Source organism: Crocodylus siamensis, chromosome 9, assembly GCF_052110815.1.
Source record: "Crocodylus siamensis isolate JL-2025a chromosome 9, ASM5211081v1, whole genome shotgun sequence".
Lineage (NCBI taxonomy): Eukaryota > Metazoa > Chordata > Crocodylia > Crocodylidae > Crocodylus > Crocodylus siamensis.
In genome coordinates this window covers 49,949-67,450 of record NC_143403.1, presented here as the reverse complement: position 1 = coordinate 67,450, position 17,502 = coordinate 49,949, and the positions used below count along the sequence as shown (strand labels likewise).

Genomic DNA, 17,502 nt, shown 5'->3' with positions numbered 1-17,502 from the left:
AGGAGCTTCCGGCCCACGGTGACCGAGCAACGAGGGGGGGGCGGGGTGGTGACATCCGGGGCCGGTGACGCGAGGTAGAGGCAAGCCCCGCCCCTCAGCCACGTGATCCACTTGCTAGTCCCCGCCCCCCGCGTCTGCTGTGGTGACGTTGCGAGTGGGCGGTGCCGGGACCGGGCTGACAATGACGGGGCGGGACTCGAGCGTCCTCAGCTTCTGCCGTTGATTCGCTGCTGGACGCGGGTTCGTTATTATTGGCCGCCGCGCACTGGCCCCGCCCAGCCGGAGCCGCGCGTGGATTGGCTCGGTTGTGTCCCCGAGCGGCGGCCGCGGTTGCTATGGCGACGCAGCCATGGGCCTTGTGGAGCTGTTCTCGGAGCCCGCGCAGCGCACGCGGTACCGCGCCGGGCTCTGCTCCGCCGCCGCCTTGGGCCTCGCGCTGCTGGGCGCGCTCACCTACGTGCCACCGCTGCTCGTAGCCTACCGTAGCCACGGTCCGCGGCCGGGCGGGGGCGGGGGGCCGGGCGGGGGGGCCGGGTTAGGGTGCCCGCGGCTGCCGGCTGATGGCGCGTCCCCACAGGGCTGTGGCGCACGCTGGCCGCGTACCGCGAGCAGCCGTCCGTCCGCTTCCGCTACGAGGCGCTGCTGCTGGCCACGACTGCGGCGCCGGGCGGCGGCCTGGCCTGGAGCACGTTCCCCGCCTTCAACCGCCTGCAGGGAGAGCGCCTGCGCGTCCCGCTCGTCGCGGTGCGTGTGGCGGCGCCCCCCGGGACTGGGGGCGGGTGGGAGGCGGCTGGAAGCGCTGCTCTGGGCAGAGCCCGGGGGCCTGGCTCGGCTTCAGCCCCTTCCTTGCGACCGGGGCGACGCATGCTCTTGCCCCTTGGAAACCCTTCCTGGTGTCGCAGGTCTGCCGCTGGGACCCTCCTGGCACCAGCACGAGAAACTGGCGCCAAGGCCAGAGCGTCATTAGGACTCCTTGTTATTTGCAGACTAGAGAAGAAGATAAGAATCAAGATGGCAAAATGGACCAGTTGCATTTTAAACTGGAACTTCCTTTGAAGCCTGCGGAGGACGTGCTCGGTGCGCAGCTCATTCTGACCTTTTCCTACCAGCTGCACGTGAGTACCCGGTCTGCCTGTAGTGCTCCTCAGTGCAGAGCCAGCATCAGCTTCCCAGTAGCAACAATATAAATCAGCGGTTCTCAACATTTTTGTACCAGGACCCATTTGTGAACCTCGATGGCCAGTCCTGACCCGCTGCCCTCAGGCCCCCGGTGCGCGGGGCGGGGGGGTTGTGGGGCAGCCGCGGTTTCCCACATTCTTCTCCTTTAAAGGAGAATCCATTTTCAAGCTTGTTCATTACCTTTTCATATATTCTTGTGACCCACTTTTGGGGCGTGACCCATGGATTGAGGGTCTAAAGTGATATGCAATACTCTAGTAGGTGAGACTTATGTTATGACTTATTTTTAGAACAGTGAATTAATTTACATTCATTCTAACCTGCTTTTCCATGTGTACTCCTTTAATGCAAGGCTGTGGTTCTCAACCTTTTTAGAGTCAAGGCACTCTGTGTTAGATTCAAAGCACCCTTCAGCAAGTGTCAGCTCTGAATTTCTAGTCATTTTTTGTCTACAGACAGAGCAATTTTTCTGTTGCAAAGAAGTTGGGCCACAACAGGTCGGAATGCTTTTAACACTCTGGATTCCTATTTGAAACCTTGTCAGTCATGTTTGCAGGCCTAACAGCGATGATAACACTGTGTGGCAACCCATGGCACTCATGAAGGGATCGTGATACCCAGACTGAGAATTATTGATTTACGGGAAGGTACATTTCCATTGGTTGATGAAACTGTCCAAACAAGTAGGTTTACACTAGGTTTGCTATATGATTTTGCTACCAAGGAGGGTCCTTTAATACATGTGTATAGTTACAGCATAATGTTCTGTGATGAGTGGTGTCATAAATATTTAATAATTTGAGAAAGGAGCCAGTCGGAGCTTGGGTAAGGGCCAGCTGTAAAGTAAGAGTATTACTTGGCCTCTCGGCGAAGGACTCGGATGATTCCTGAAGTTGTGTCTTAGAGCTTGAGCCCAGGTCAAACGCTTGTGATCTTGCATCCTCAACATAGCACGCGATCTGTTCTGCCACATTTATGAAGCTTGACCTTCTAAAGTGAGATGCTTTCCCTGGTTTCTGCTTTATCTAGAAAAAGCATACGTATAGCCTATGTCTTACAGACTGTAAAAATTCTTGCTGGAGGCTCATGGATTCAGTGTGTCTATTTTAAATAGCTTTTAAGAGATTATAATTTTAAGTAGGGCTGTCAATTATTAGGGAAGGGATGGGGGGGCAAATTGAGGCCCCATGGTGAGGGAGGGAGTGGGGCAGAGACTGGGGTGTATGAGGCCCTGGGGCTGGGGTGGGTTGTGGGACAGAGTCATGGGTGGCTTGTCCAGGGGCATGGGGGTGGTGCGATTCCCTGCTGCAGTGTGCTCCCCGGGGGGGTGGCGCATGTGCCCCCAGGATTTGTGTATGGGGCATAGGTGGGCTGCAGGCTGGGGCTCTGCTCCCCACAGCCTTTGCCCTGGAAACTGCATGCTGGCTGTGCCGCACGTCCCCTGCCCACGCGTGGTAGGAGGCACAATGTGGTGTCACGTGGCTCCTGGGGCAAAGGCAGCAGGCACAGAGCGTCAGCCTGCAGTGGACAGCCTGCCTCTGCCCCATGCATAAATCTGGGGGACACATGCCTCCCCCATGGGTGTGTGCAGCAGCGGGGAGCTCCATCCCTTGCACTTCATGCCCCTGGACAAGCCTCCCATGGCTCTGTCCCTTGACGCGCCCTGACCCTGGGGCCACATTCACCCCAGCTCCTGCCCCGCTCCCTCCCTCACCATGGGGGCCTCAGTCTGCCCCTCCCCTCCAGACTTACTTGCTGGGTGCTGCTCTACACGCTGCTGAGTTCCATTCCTGTAGGGTTACCATACTTTGTTTAAAAAAAGAGGGCACAGGTAGGGGGGCAGGTGGTGATATGATTGGGAGGGTGGGGGGCAGTGATATTAAAAGTGAGGGCACGGGCATATCAGCTCTAGTTTTTATTAATCAGCGATTATTTGTCCTTCCTCTTTTTTTTTCCCTTCCCAAAAGGGCACTAGCTTTGGTTTCCTCTAAGTGAGTTCTGTGGCTCTCTGTAAAACTGGTAATAGCCGTTACCGATCTTCTGGAACCCCCAGGGGCAACAGGGCTGCGCAGAGGACTGTGGGAGTACACAGCAGCAAATCAAATGATCCCTGTGCAACTGGCACCGAGAATACAGCACAGCCTAAGAAAGGGGTGATTATGTCGTTAGGAGCCCCTTATCTTCTTGCCACACTTAGTGGTATGACAGCTTCTGAACATAAATGGCAAACCATTGCAGAAGCCTGGAACCTCCAGAGACCTATTTTTTTACAATTCTTTCATTTGCTCTTAGATTTTAGAGCCAAGGGGCTATTTTGAGCTTCCTTGACCCATTAGACCTAGAGTGTCACAGGCCAGTATAAATGGAACCCCACATTTCCTCAGATGGCAGCGTAGACTTAGCAACTTGTTGCAACTAATCCCTGAATAAGTGGATTATTGCTGGCTGCACCTAGTGCAGCAAGGGTCAGGAGGTGTGGGGCATTATAGCATTGTAACGTTGTGTTGGACATGAGACGGTATAATACCAGCCTGTGGTAGGGACCATATTGGTAACTGCCGAGAGACTGGGATAAGGAAGTGTAGTTAAGCAGTGGGAGGAGTACCTTCATTCAGTTTCCTAGGTTGACGGGGCACACAGAGGTAAAATTTCCCGGCAACCTTAACTGTGTTCAAAGGGAAATGGGTGGGCAATGATTGGTACCATGTGGGAGGGTCTGACATTCCTCACGCTTGGCTGGTTGTGTCCACAAATAAAGAAGTGGGTTTCATGGTCTAAACGGGCCAAGGAGCCAGCTAGCTTGATGGCTTGCCGTGTCGGAACTGGTCAAGTATTTGCTTTTGTCGTGTACTGTGGAGCGTCTTCTCAAACTAGACTTGCACAATTTGGTGGGTTTTATTCTAGAGCTTGTTTAAGGAGCAGTGGAGTCATTTACTTCTAATAACCAAATAAGCAATATTTTACGAATGTGCTCACGTCTATAATTATCTGACACTAAAAATAGAAAATATGTCCTCCCCCAAAGAATGTTAACAGAATTATAAGGATAGAAAATGTATATATATTTTTTCTAAATTCTGTTCTTTCTTGTTTTTTGTTTCAGAGGATGTCAACATTTGTGATGCAGAGCATGGCTTTTCTGCAGTTTTTCTCTCCAATTCCAGGGTCCCAGCTGTACGTGAATGGGGACTTGAAATTACAGCAGAGGCAACTACTTAGCCATCGTGGACTAGACACTAGATACAATGTGAGAAGACCTTTTCTTCCCTTCTCTTTGTTGCTCTTTCTGCATCATAGGTGATGCAGAATTAATCCCACACCTTTCCGGCCTGAGGTATGCTTGCTGGGCTGGAGAGTAGGAGAGGGTCATGTATCTGTTGAGCTAGTCAAGCTTAAGCCTGGGCTAATGTTTCTCTAGAGACAGAAATACTTTGTGTAACAAGCTTGGTAGAAGTAATTTCCTAGAGAACAGGCCACAAATGATTTATATTGGCATTAAGGTGTCACATTGTATAACAGGTATCTGTGATCAACGGCACAAGTCCTTTTGCACAAGACTATGATCTCACTAACATCATTGCAGCATATCAGGATAGAAACGGTAAGTTTGTAATAACGAGTACGAACATCGCTGTATTCAGCTATGGTTAGCAGATTGGCAGCTGATCGTTGAACGTTCCTGCTTTGGGTTACCAGTCTGAAAATTCCTAAACTTGGTTTTCTTTTGTTTTCATTGTAGTAACGACAGTTCTTGCAGATCCCAATCCTGTTTGGCTGATAGGAAGAGCAGCAAATGCACCTTTTATTATTAATGCCACCATTCGGTATCCAGTGGAAGTTATTTTATATCCTTTCGTTGTTGCGTGAGCTCTAGTGAAGTCACTGAATAGAAGTATACTTGTCCTTAAACCAGTGTCCCACTTAAAGTTTAAGATCATTTCTTCCTGATCAGACCTTACTCTGTGCATCTTGTTATAGGACAAAAGCACTGCAGAGAGAATGTTTTTTGGAATAATAATAGACAGGCTGAATGCCTACTAAGTTTACCAGGTATTATTTGGGCCCTGTCAAATAAAGCATGCATGTCTGTCAGTTTTTGGATTGCGTGAGTATCTGTTTGTTCCTTGACCCCAGGTCGGGACTGGCACTTTATAGTTTCACGGTCCTTTATTTGTTTACCGTCTTAAATTGGAACAAACCAGCATATATAGTTCTCCTCAAGGGACAAGACTTTCCTCATATTTTATTTTTCTTGGTTGGTGATTTGCATTAATTGCTGGCATTTCCAGAGGGGTGCCTTTCGTCATAACAGGTCAAGAGCTGGTGACCTACAGCCTTTCTTGCGTATCAGTATAATAGACCTTAAGTTCTCCTGGCTTCCAAAGTCTCTTCTCTTGTTACGCAAACTTGCATATACCCAATTTTTGTTGCATTTTCATCACTAAGTTTGGCATTTTAGTTGCACTGTGTAGTTTCAGAAACATTATTCAGTGCTCCTTAACTCTTTTCACATATCAGCCAGGTTTCTGGGAGATGATTAAATTTGCTTGGATCCAGTATGTTAGTATCCTGCTTATTTTTCTTTGGGTGTTTGACAGGATAAAAAAATTTGTGTTCCAGAATCAGGTGCTGACCACAGTACCTGTAACATCGGCATCCTTGACGCCATCGTACAAAGCACACCAGTCCTGAGCAGATACTTGAAAGGGTTTTAAACAGTCAGGATAACAGTTTTCTGTATTTTCATTCTTTGGAGACATGCTTGAAGATGAGGAGCTTGGTGAAAACCTTCTGGATCATATTTGGTTCACGCTATTACTGTCTAAGACTCCTTTTGTATTCTTTTCTTTGCGTCAGCCTTATTTGAGCGCTGCACTGGGATTTGTGTTTCTCACATTTGTTGACAGTTCAAGAGGAATGGATTCAGTTTTGTAACAAGATTGCATTTCAAAACCCATGCAGATTATGATGAGACCTACTTTGCTGAAAAGTCTATCACTTTTGATTGATTAGCTCACTCAGAGTTTGGTTCAAAATGCAACATGAAATAATGGTGACTCACAAGGTAATAATAGCTATGTAAACAACTTGTATTGTCTTTATTTCCTGAATAAATTCACAAATAAATCCTGAAAAGTATAGTTCTGTCAAGCTTTTATCTGGAGAGTGGAGGCAGAATTTGAAAGTGGGAGGAGAGGTAAAAGGCACACTTTCCACCGGAGTTAGTGGCTCTGCATTTTTACTGCACTTATTTGTGAACAAGCAGTATTCATCTCTCTCCCGTTCTGTTTGGTGCTTAGTCATGAGGATGGAACATAAATTGGACAGAAACTAGGTTTCTTAAATGCCAAATATACTGGTCATGAAACATGAAAGGGTGACTTAATTTTGCATAACTGGAAGTCAAGAGTGGCTGTAGGAATTTGGTTCATTGGTTTTGGGGTACTTGACTTTTTTATTTCCCCATTCCTATAGTGCAGTGGTCTCCAAACTGTTTTGATCGCGCACCCCTATCAGTAAAAAAAATTTTGAGCACGCACCCCCAGTATATGTATATTTATTTTATAAATTATATACACGTACTACTCGCGTACCGTGACACATGGTCGTCTTCCATACAGATTGAGCAAGGGTGCCAGTGTCAATCCATATATTAAATATTAGTAAAGCTTAATTTCTTTCTTATTTTTTTAGATAAAAATATAAATGGAAGTTCTAATATTTTCTTCCCGCACCCCAGAGGATCGTCTTGTGCACCCCCTGGGGTGCGCGTGCCTCACTTTGGAGACTACTGCTATAGCGCACAGGAACATTAGTTTTAGGCCAGGTCTCCGTGGTGCAAAGTACCGTACACATGCAGAACACACAGATCGTCCCTGCCTCCAAAAACTTACTGCCCAGCTCTAAGACAAGACGTGACGAAGGGATACAGGTAGGAGGAGTGCAAGGAGAGACTGAGAGGATGTTTGTCAGCATGATGGAGAACGAAAATAGCAGTTCCAGCACACCAGCTGCCTAACTGTTATTGCATCTTTTGTAGATGCCACAGGAATGGAGAGCTTAAAAGGAGTTTTGAGGGAGGATAAGGATATAGCTTTGCAGACATTTACGCTGAATTCCACCAAATGTGATAGGAAAAGTGGAAGATAGCATGGTGTTGGAAAATGTAATGAGTGAACAATGGAGGCCGGCTCATTGCCTACTGCAGATGGGAGACAGCATCTCAGTAACAGGTAGGTTAGGATAGGTTGTGAAGAGCCTCAAAGGCGAAGACAAATAGCTTTTGTTTGATTTAATAAAAGGGGCGAGTCAGGGGAGGCTGAGAAAGGAATGATGGCTCAGCGTGGCAGACACTTTGTAGGGTATTCTGGACGAGTAGTAGCAGGGCAAGGCTGTATTTGACAAGGCCAGAGAGGGTGTTACAATAACTGAGGCACAAGATGGATGAAGGTTTTGAATGGTTAGAGAGGAAAGAGTGTGTAGACATGTTATTTGGAAAGAATCAGCGTGATTTATGTCCAGTCTGGCTAGAAAAAAAAATGAGAGCAATTGTCCCGAGTATTATCTTAAACTTATGTACCCCTCGCCAGCATGCTAGGCTGGGCAACGTGCCGGATTCTGGATCCTCAGGGTTCCCAGGGCTACTGGCACCGAGGGTGTACCTTGGCGAGGTGCCCCCCTAGACTTCACTGCCCAAGAATTTACTTTAAGTCCAATAAAGAAAGGGGTTTCTTTATTATACACAACTATATACGGACATATATGTTATCAATAAATAATAATAAAACCAACAATTTGAATAGAACTTACAACTGCAACAGTAGATGAATACTTCCACCACACTGGGTGGTCCCACTTGCATCAAGCAACCTCAGTGACTGCATTCACCTCCTCGTAACACGGTTATGGCGGGGACCTGTAAGTGGCAATACAGCTTTAATTATGGTCCACCGCTAGGTGGCAGAGGCGAGGCTTGTGCTGCTCCGGGGAAGCTGGACTCTGGTCTTCCGCGGTAACTCAGCGAAAGAAACACGTCTCTGATCAGCCACTGCAGGTAAGAGGCGAGGCCTCTTCACTTTCCTTCTGAAAAACTGCACCTCCTGCAAACACTAGGGGTTAAGTGTCCTGCGTGTCACACACCCATGCAGATTTGGGGTTCCCCTAGCTCGCTCTCTCTCCCCCAGCAGCTCCACATGCAGACAGGCGGTTCACTCTGCAGACCTCTCTGCAGTACAAGCCTTTTCCTTCCAAACAGAGGACTTCCCTCTGCAGGCCCTTGACTAGGCAGGTTCTCCCAGCTCGCTTACCAACCACTCCCCATTCTTTCCCTGTGTCCCCTGGGTGGGGAATCAGCTTCTCCCAGGATGACTCAGGCACTCCTCTGTTCTGAAGCCCGCTCCCCAGCAAGCCTCAGCTTCGCTCCCTCTGCCGGAGCGGGGGGGGGTGAGTCCCTGCCCTCCTCTCCAGGCGGGTGTAGCTCCCCTGCAACTTCTGTCTGCAGCAGCTTTTCCCTCGCTTAGCTTTTTCTGGCGCCACAGTAGCCAATCAGAGCCCTGGGTTTGCAACGGGGGGGCTCCGGTTACAGTTCAAATCCTCCAGTAAAAAGCATGCGCTATGCACAGCATACCTTCCGTTGGGAAAAAGCTATTGCAGTCTCTGCAAACTTTTCGCTGCCTTGCAAAATTCTTAGGCACAGCTTGCAGCCAAGCAAGCCTTTGCAGCTGTTACACTTGCATGGGTCTGAATGATGGTCTTGTTCAGTGATCACGAAGGGAGGGGCTGGGGTAGGATGGCACTGAAAAGATCTGTGTTTAGCCATGTTGAATTTGAACTAAATTCTGGAGAGCCACCAAGAGAGGTGGTGGTGGTTGCACCCGGTGCCCTCCAGAAAGGGCCAGCACGGCTTCCAGTAGATGAGAACAGCAGCAGCTGTGGGGAGAAACTAAAGATTGTTTGGCAAGATGTGTCTGGAGCGCAGAGGTTGTCAGCCAAGTTGGCAGATGAGCTTTCCCAGAGAAAAGGGTGGAGAGAGATAAGGGGACCAAGGGAAGAACCCGAGGAACCTCCAAGGAATCTTAGAAGAGGATGAGGAGCGTCCTCTGAAGGAGCAGTTTGAGGGGGAAGAGACCAGGAGAGTTCAAGAAGAGTGATTGCCCGGGGTGAGGGCAGCTGATCTGCAAAAGCACAGAGCACACTTTCGCCTTCCCAAAAATACTGTGCCAAGTCCAGTAAACTCCGGTTTTAGGGGTAAATGTTGGGAAAGTGTAAAAGCTCCTGGAAAGGGAGCCTTATACTAGCAGTACCACCTTATGCAGGGCTCTGATGGAAAGAGACGCTGCCAGAGTATTTAACACGTTCCCCATGCTGGGAGCTGCACAGAGCTGTACTGCCTGGGGTGAGTCTGTTTCCCCTCCTCGGCAGAGGCTGTGCCATGCATCACCCTGCTCTGGGGGGGGGGGGCTGGTGGAGGAGCAGAATGGGAAAGAAAGGATCTGGGAAGACTGATGGGCTGGGCTGGGCTGGGAGCCACTTGAGTAAAGTGGGAAGAAGAAATAGGGTGGGGAAGGAAGATCAGGCAAGGAGCTGGGGGAGTAACTGGCACGGAGTGGGAAGGAGTTCCTATGTGCATCTGATTAAAAAGGGTTTCTTGGTTGTAGCTGTGTTGGTCTAAGGACATAGGTAGGCAAGGTTCTTCGGGTAGATGTGATGTCTTTTATTAGACCAACTAACTACTTGGAAAAAATGTTCTTTGCAAGCTTTGGGGCGCAGACGCCCTTCTTCAGGCATAGGGAGACTGCTGGTGTTAATGCCTGAAGGAGGGCGTAAGTGCCTGAACACTTGCAGGGAATTTTTCCAAGTACTTAGTTGGTCTAATAAAATACATCACATCTACCCCAAAGAACCTTTCCCGTCTGATGTAGCACTGCTCTTGCCAAGGAGCTGCATGCAGCCTGAGTCAGAAAAGCCCCGCAGGAGGTTGCAGGGTCAACCTTTCAAGGGAGCTTTGTCTGTGCTGCTCTGCTGCTGTTGCTGTTGGAGACCCTGCTAGCCCATTATTTGTTCCTTTCGGAGGGCAAGTGCGTGATCTCTCCATCACGGGCTTAAAGCTTAATGTTTTGGAAACCACTGTCCGCGGGAAGGCACTGTGTCGCGATGGAAAAAACCGCAGAAGATACAGCTCCTAACAAAGTACACGTGCTTGTTGCCTGCGGCAGAGCGTTTTTGGCAGCGACCTGCAGACAGGCTTTGCAGGTTAAAAAATGCATCAGTGCTTTGCATTCCTGGCTGCGCGGCTCCTCCCAGCCTTTGCCGACAAGTTCAAGTGTGGGCCGCATCTGCGGAAGAGGGGCTGCCCGGCCGGACTGCACTCGTAGGTCAGTGTTTTGGGTCGGCGGGTCCCGGCTGCCGTGGCCGCCCCGGTGCCCTGTGGCTTGTCTCACTGCAGCCCCGCGCACTCGCCGTCCCGCTCTGCTCGGTCTCTGCGGCGGCACCTCGCCGCCGTGCCCGCGGACCGGGGGCTGCGCGGCGGGGAAGTCTTGTCTGCGGGGGCTTACACCCCGGGCACGGCTCGGGGCGCTCCCCGTTCAGCCCAGCAGTGGTCGTAGAAGTTCCGGGTCGCGGGCTCCGGCCGGGCCCCCTCCCGCGTACCGGCCCGCGGCAGAGCCCCGGCTGCGGAGAGCGGCGCGGGCCGGCCCTGGGCGCCCTGCCCTGCCCCGCTGGTGCTGGTTGCCGGCAGCCTGGCCTCGCTCCGCGCCCCGGCCCCGGCCCCGGCCCCGGGGTCCCGCGCCGCGCCCGTTACAGCCGCGTGCGGCGGCCGGTGCCTTCCTGGAGCGCCGCCCCGCCGGCCGGGGGAGCCCGCGCGGCCGCCTGTCCAGTGCCGGGCCGGGCCTGGGGGCGCTGCCTCGGGATCGGCCCCTCGCCGGCTCCTCCCGCCGCCGGGGCCGCGGCCACGTCTGAAAGCGGCTCATTGTCTCGGCGCGCAGGTCGGAGCCGCGTCGGCAGCGGCGCCCGGAGGCGACGGCGCAGGTTCGGGGGGCCGGGGGCGGGCGACACGGGGCCGGCCCCGCCCCGCTCGGCTCCCCCCGCCCGGGGACCCACGGCGGGCTCCGTGCCCGGCCCGGCCCCGGGTGGCGAGGGACCCCGGCGCGGGGCGGGAAGGGGCTGGCCCCTGGGGTCCGCGCAGCGCGGATCTCCGCGGCGGCGGGGCCGGCTCGTCCCGTCCCGTGCCGTCCGCGCCTCCGCTGCGAGCGGCGCCCCTGCGTGCGCCCGCTCCCACTCGCCGCCCGGGTCGGGGCCCGCCGGGGTGTCGCTGGCCCCGCAGCCGCCGGCCCCGGCCCGCTGGCGGCGGCGCGGCTCCCAGCCGGGCTGGGTTTCGCCCGGGGCCGGGCACGGAGAGCCGCTCTCGGACGCCGCCGGGGCCCGGAGCGGGAGCGACCCTGCTGCCCGGAGCTCGGGGTACGGGGCCGGGGCCGGCCTTTCCAGTCCCCGCGGCTGCCTGCTCCGCTCCTTTGTGCTGCTCTGCTGCCCCTGCCCTTCCTGATGTGCCGCGGTCGGCTTGGCTGCCCGGGGCCGGGGGGGCTCGAGCTTTTCGGCAACTTGGAGCAGTTCCCTTGAAGTAAAGGGCATCAGGAAGAGGAGGCTGCACCATTTCCTGAAGCCTGTGGCCCAGGCGAAGGCAAAAGGGCTTGTGCACCGCCACCACCACCTGGTGACTGTAACCAGCAATCTGGGGCTGGATCCCAGGGTATTTATTGCAGGCAAGAAGGTCCACTAGTCCCGCTTGTCAATGCATCGCTGAGCAGTAGGAAAAGCTTCCTGGTTCGGTTCCCGCTCGGCTGCTCTGCCTCCCAGCATACTCAGCACGGAGACGGGCTCCACCGGTCTGAACGCAGCGCGGTGCCCGCACACACCTGAAACCCGTGCACCTGGCCAGATCCCCTTGTGATGCACGTGTGCCCTTAATGTGGTTTGAATGGGTGTGTGCTCCTTGGCCACCGGAGTCTCTCTAGTTTCTCCCGTAGTGCACAGACAAGGAGTCGGCTGGGTGGGCAGGGCAGGGCAGACATCACTTACAAAGCCCGGCTCTCAGTTTCACAATTACCCTCTTCACTGTCATGTGCCAGCTGGAAAGACTAGGCTGTACCTGCAGCCCAGCAGAGGCTGACTGATCAGAAAGGAGCAGGGGCTCTGCTCCACCTAACATTGAAAGTGGCTTCCTGCTTAAAAACCACAAGTGTTCTTACCAGCCTAGTCTTGGGAATTAGGACTGTGTTGAAATTTGCTGTACATATGGGGAACGTAGGATATGATATGGCTTGTTGGTGCAGCTTTGAAAGTATTAGAGGCAGGAGCTCCTCAGACTCTGCCCATGTGTAAGGTTCAGCTCTTTACCAAGTAACCTGTTCCTCACATGTTCTGTGTGCAGCCTGCTCTGCCAGCCAGCTCCCGTGCAGACACAGCTCTCCCGGCAGGAGGCAGCTTCTGCTGCAGAACCTCTGCTTTTGGGGGCAGCAGGCTTGCTTCTAGGGGCAGAAAAACAATCCTTCTGCTGGCAGAGCGGTGTCCACGCCAGGGCAGGTGGCCCCGTAGTGCTGCCTCTGATAGTTAAAGGAGCAGGAGCCCTAGCAGTGTGAAGGTCCCCCCAGTCCCTTGGGGTTTTCCTTAGCTGGTGCCTCATGACCATTGCCCCTTTGAGGAGCAGCAGTGGAAAGGCATTCAAGGGCAATGTGTGGAGTTCCAGGTTGGTGCCAGCTGAACCGACCCATGGGGGGTGGGGGGGAGGATGCATGTATGCAGCAAGGTTAGGACTCTTGAAGCCAGGCAGTGAAGTGCTCTGATTCTTGAACTGTAGCTAGACCCATGCACTGTGGCAGTGCCCATCGAATGTGTCCTGTGAACGCCCCTTGCTCCCTGCCTGTGCTGTGCTTTACCTAGCCTGCTCCGGAGGTAGTTCTGGAGGCCAACAGTGGCTTGCACCCTCCAGTCGCTAGAGCTTCCGGCGGCAGCTCCACTCAGCAGCTGCTCCAGCTCCACGCAGACTGTGCCTTGGGAAGGTACCAGCTGCTGAAGGCAGCGCAGCAGCCCAAAGGAGGCACGCTGGCAATGACGGCTGCTGGGTGGTAGCAGAAGGCGGGGGTGACACTGCTTGCTGGGCATTTTGTTGGTTGTATTTTGTCACTCGTTCTCCAGGAGTCTTGACTTGGTACCAAGTACTAAGCTGCGTTTTCCTAACTTTTTTCCTAGGGTATTGACTGCTTTTTTTCATTGAGTATGGCAAGGCTTCGGGTTTCCAGCACCGTGGTTGTGATTTTCATTACGATTCAGACGGGATTATTACTGTTCATGTACGCTCGGCACAGCAGCTTCCTGCCTCACTCTGAAGAAAAGCCATCTCAGGTTCACATCCTCATTCTCTCCTCCTGGCGATCGGGATCTTCCTTCGTTGGCCAGCTCTTCAGCCAGCATCCTGATGTCTTCTACCTGATGGAGCCTGCCTGGCACGTGTGGGTAACTATGTACCAGAATAGTGCCAAAGTCTTACACATGGCAGTGCGAGACCTAGTCAGGTCTGTCTTTTTATGTGACATGTCCGTGTTTGACGCATACATGCCTTGGAAGCGAAATTTGTCCGATCTCTTCCAGTGGGCAGTGAGTCGGGCTCTCTGCTCTGCTCCTGCCTGCGATTCCTTTCAACGCATGGATATTACAAATGAAATGGCCTGCAAGACTCTTTGTGGCAAATACCCATTCAGCAAAGTAGAGGAAGCTTGTAAAACCTACAGTCACGTTGTCATCAAGGAGGTCCGATTCTTTGATCTGAAGGTTCTGTACCCGCTTTTTACTGACCCCTCCTTGAACCTCAAAATCATTCACTTGGTGCGTGACCCCAGGGCTGTAGTTAAGTCACGAGAACAATCTGTAAAAGCCTTAACCCGTGACAACGGAATAGTTCTGAACACCAACGGCACTAAAGTGGAGGACAGCAAATACCTAGTCATGCAGGAAATTTGTAGAAGTCATGTGCAGATTTATGAGACAGCTACTCAAAAACCTCCAGATTTCCTAAAAAATCGTTATTTGATGATCCGTTTTGAAGATCTTGTAAGAGATCCCCTGTCAGAAATCTCAGAAATGTATAAATTTGCAGATCTCAGTTTGGCCCCCAGGCTTGAAAGCTGGATTTATAATATTACACATGGACAAGGACCAGGAAAGAAAAAGGAAGCCTTTAAAATCACCTCCCGTGATGCAGTCAATGTTTCTCAGGCCTGGAGAAATGTTCTTTCCTTCCAGAAAATTAAGAAAATTCAAGAAGTCTGCAGAGGTGCTATAAACATGCTTGGCTATCAACTAGTGGATTCAGAAAAAGAACAGAAAGATTTGTCATTGGATTTAGTATTGCCAAGGCGGAGAAACCAGTTCAGCTGGTCGTCATTCAGTCCAAAGAACTAATCCTTGCGAGATTTTGTGGGAAGTTTTATCTACTATGTGATGTGTAATAACTTGCAAAGATGTGACTGTTGATTTTAATTCTGGCCCTAGCTGCTGTTTCTCCAAGTAATGGAAACATTTCTTTTCCAGATTCACACACTGCAGAATGTGGGGGGAAAAATAAATGCAGCAAGAAACTTGTCAGTGTGCAGACTTATGGCTGAGATGAGCTGGTCTGAATGTTGTCTAGTTAAGATCACGTAGAGGTTAAGCTATACCTTTCAGTGGTGAAAGAAAAGACGTTTAATTATTTATCGCAATATTACAACTTTTAGATGTTTGAGAATTTTATCATCATCTCCAAAATTGATGTCAAGGAAATAATTGTGACAGAAACTTCCCACTTACTTCACGTTTAGGTGTTCCCGGTATCCCCTGATCTGCAACTTTATTTGAAGAGCTATCACACAGCTGTGTTTTTTGAAAATTTGGTTTATCCTTTTAATTTGTTTTCATTTTCAGTAACAGAAAACCTTGAAGAAACTGGACTAATTCTAACTAAATTATTTTGGTTCAGTTGTGAAAGCAGCAACTGGATTTTGCAAGTAAGTTTCCCTGTGCTTTTATCTGAGTAGCAGGATCCTCCTTAGGCATTTCAGTGAGTGACCAGAGAGTTTTGCATGACAGTATAAAAGCCCAAAGCATAATATTAAGACAAGTGGAATCATGAGGGCAAAAGCCTCGAAAGACCAGCTAGGTTATTTGCTCCAGCCTCTAATTCCACGATATAGAATAGGAATGTTTTTGCTCTTAGAGTGTAACCCAAGGGTTGTTTTTTTTTTTAAATAACTCTCTACTTGTGGCGCTGAATGGTGAATAATTAATTAAAATCACCAACAGATTTAAGAAGTCTACTTTAGACATCTTGGATGTCTGCCTTGGAAACCTGGGTGTTATTTATACTGCTGTATAAGATTATTCAGTACAAACAGGTTTCAAAGTAGAAATAAAGATTTTTTTTTTAACCCTCTGCATCTCATGATGGACAGTAGCATATTCTGCATTGACTCAGTATTGAATACACACTTAATAGGAATGGAGAAAAGTCATTGTACTGTTGGCTCTGGAAATGGGTAAAGCAAATCCTCACTGACGTGATGTAACTGGCTGGGTCCCAGACCTCTTGCTTCTCCATGACAGGGCTCCACACACCGCTTTCCTTTGATCCTCACATTTATGCCATCTGCAGCACAGTGCCAGGTGTGGGTGGTTCAGCCTTGGGGGTCATCTGACACGTCCTAAAAGAAAAAGAGAAACCAAACGAGCCCTCAGCAGCCAGCAAGATGCCTGCCTTCTTCCCAGGGACCTCTGGCAAGCCACGATTCAGTTCAGCACCCTCAGGCAAGTATAAAAAGTCAAAGCTCTGACTGGCCCCTCTTTGTCCCAAGGGACTCAAGCCAGCAGCAGCACAAGCTGCAGCTTTGAAGGCCTGTTTCTCCCCTGTACTTTAACGTGGGCAGTGAGGAGGGAGCAGGACCCTTCGCTGCAAAGGCTGTGTCACAAATCAAGCCTGCTGGGTGAGAGAGAAGAAGACCCTAGAGCATGTGACGTTGAGCATCCTCTGGCACAAGGCTGTTCCCACGCGTTCTAAAAGGCTCGGCTGTGTTTTTAACTGAGGAAATGAAACAGTCCTAATATTTCTTCTTACTTTGCAAGGTCTTTTCCTTGCACATCTAGCATGAGAGATGAGACGTGTGGATGATGAAGCACATGCCTGATGATGATGAGACACATATCTGTATTTAAATAAGCTACACGAGAAACTATGGAGAAAAAAATGGAGGAATCAAATTTTGTAGAAAGGATTTGTCCTCAAGTTATGTTCCTATTCAGATGGTGACTGACTACACTCATGTCAGTGATAAAGACTTGTCCATACATACATTCTCAGAGCTCAGTATATGTGTGGTTTACTGCACAGTTATGTGCGCATGCTGAGGCTTTCACGCCGATCATCTTTCAGAGGTGCCTCTGAGGTCCTGCTCCTGCATTTTGGTTCTGTCGGTAAAGACCAGTGGGGCTGGGTGAGGGCGGAAGGCTTTGAGTCCTTGATACCCTCGGGGGACAGATGCATTTTGGACCTATAAAAAAAATGGAATGGGGGGTCAGACCCCTTTGAATTGTAAATGTGGGTATTCACATATTTTTGGTTTATCCTAGTCATTTTTCACAGATCCTTTAGACACAATCTGTGAACCCCCAGGAGTCCATGGACACAGGTTGAAAACCACTGCTGTAGAGGCTGCTGCTTAATGGGCCGTGGAGCACCATTTTTTATGGAGGAAGAACTCATTTCTGGAGGTAGGAAGGGCCACAGTCAGGCCCCACGCTATTGCTTGGTGGGGGCTTTATTCTTTTATGCCTGGACCACATCGGTGGGGTGCGAGGTACTTTTATTTTGGGGGACAGGGAGGCACAGTTGGTGAGATTTACAGCACTTCATGTTTCTGAGGTACACTGATGCAGGAATATGGGGAACCTTGTTTCCGATAAGAGGTTGCTGACAAGGTTTGGCGCGGTTGCCCTTTGGGGGCGGGGGGTGGGAGGTGCTATTAAAGGGCAATGCTCTATTTAATGTTGTAAAACAAACAATAATGTAGCCATCCTTGTTCTGTAGTGCCGTCCTGTAGCAGAATGCTGCTGGCTGTGGTATGTTTTCACAGGGAAGCTGCCAGTAACCCACTGGAGGGATGTCCAATGTCTGATTTTGTTGCAGTGGCATAACTGAGGTATTTGTTGGTTCTGAAATGTCTTCTGGTCCCTATTTCTAATGCAGCATGGTTACAGCAGGTACAAATGTACCTTCTGGTCCCTGTTATGGGCAGAATGTTG

The 17,502-nt window shown here is 50.8% G+C and overlaps 2 protein-coding genes across 7 annotated transcripts; both read left to right on the top strand.

Annotated features, from left to right (window-relative positions):
* The first annotated feature begins 36 nt into the window (after nucleotides 1-36).
* On the top strand, nucleotides 37-6,318 carry TMEM231 (transmembrane protein 231). Its single transcript, XM_090062247.1, has 7 exons — nucleotides 37-491; nucleotides 578-744; nucleotides 987-1,115; nucleotides 4,283-4,426; nucleotides 4,699-4,780; nucleotides 4,919-5,029; nucleotides 5,696-6,318. The coding sequence occupies exons 1-7, from the start codon at nucleotides 350-352 to the stop codon at nucleotides 5,869-5,871; spliced, it is 951 nt and encodes a 316-aa protein (XP_089918373.1). The 5' UTR covers nucleotides 37-349; the 3' UTR covers nucleotides 5,872-6,318.
* Nucleotides 6,319-7,880: 1,562 nt separating this feature from the next.
* LOC149856956 (carbohydrate sulfotransferase 6-like) lies at nucleotides 7,881-15,640 on the top strand. 6 transcript variants are annotated; one of them, XM_090062244.1, is made up of 2 exons: nucleotides 7,881-8,233; nucleotides 13,423-15,640. In XM_090062244.1, the coding sequence occupies exon 2, from the start codon at nucleotides 13,450-13,452 to the stop codon at nucleotides 14,629-14,631; it is 1,182 nt and encodes a 393-aa protein (XP_089918370.1). In that variant the 5' UTR covers nucleotides 7,881-8,233; nucleotides 13,423-13,449; the 3' UTR covers nucleotides 14,632-15,640. The 6 variants fall into 6 exon arrangements, with proteins under 6 accessions (XP_089918370.1, XP_089918365.1, XP_089918366.1 ...); XM_090062239.1 differs by lacking the exon at nucleotides 7,881-8,233 and adding an exon at nucleotides 8,253-10,553; XM_090062240.1 differs by lacking the exon at nucleotides 7,881-8,233 and adding an exon at nucleotides 10,594-11,205.
* The last annotated feature ends 1,862 nt before the right edge of the window (nucleotides 15,641-17,502 follow it).

Excerpts from the sequence above, each read along its gene's own strand:
- TMEM231 (XM_090062247.1), top strand. The coding sequence starts at position 350 with ATGGGCCTTGTGGAGCTGTTCTCGGAGCCCGCGCAGCGCACGCGGTAC. Across the intron at positions 492-577 it reads CGTAGCCTACCGTAGCCACG|GGCTGTGGCGCACGCTGGCC; the intron begins GTCCGCGGCCGG and ends GCGTCCCCACAG. Across the intron at positions 5,030-5,695 it reads AGTGGAAGTTATTTTATATC|AGCCAGGTTTCTGGGAGATG; the intron begins CTTTCGTTGTTG and ends TTTTCACATATC.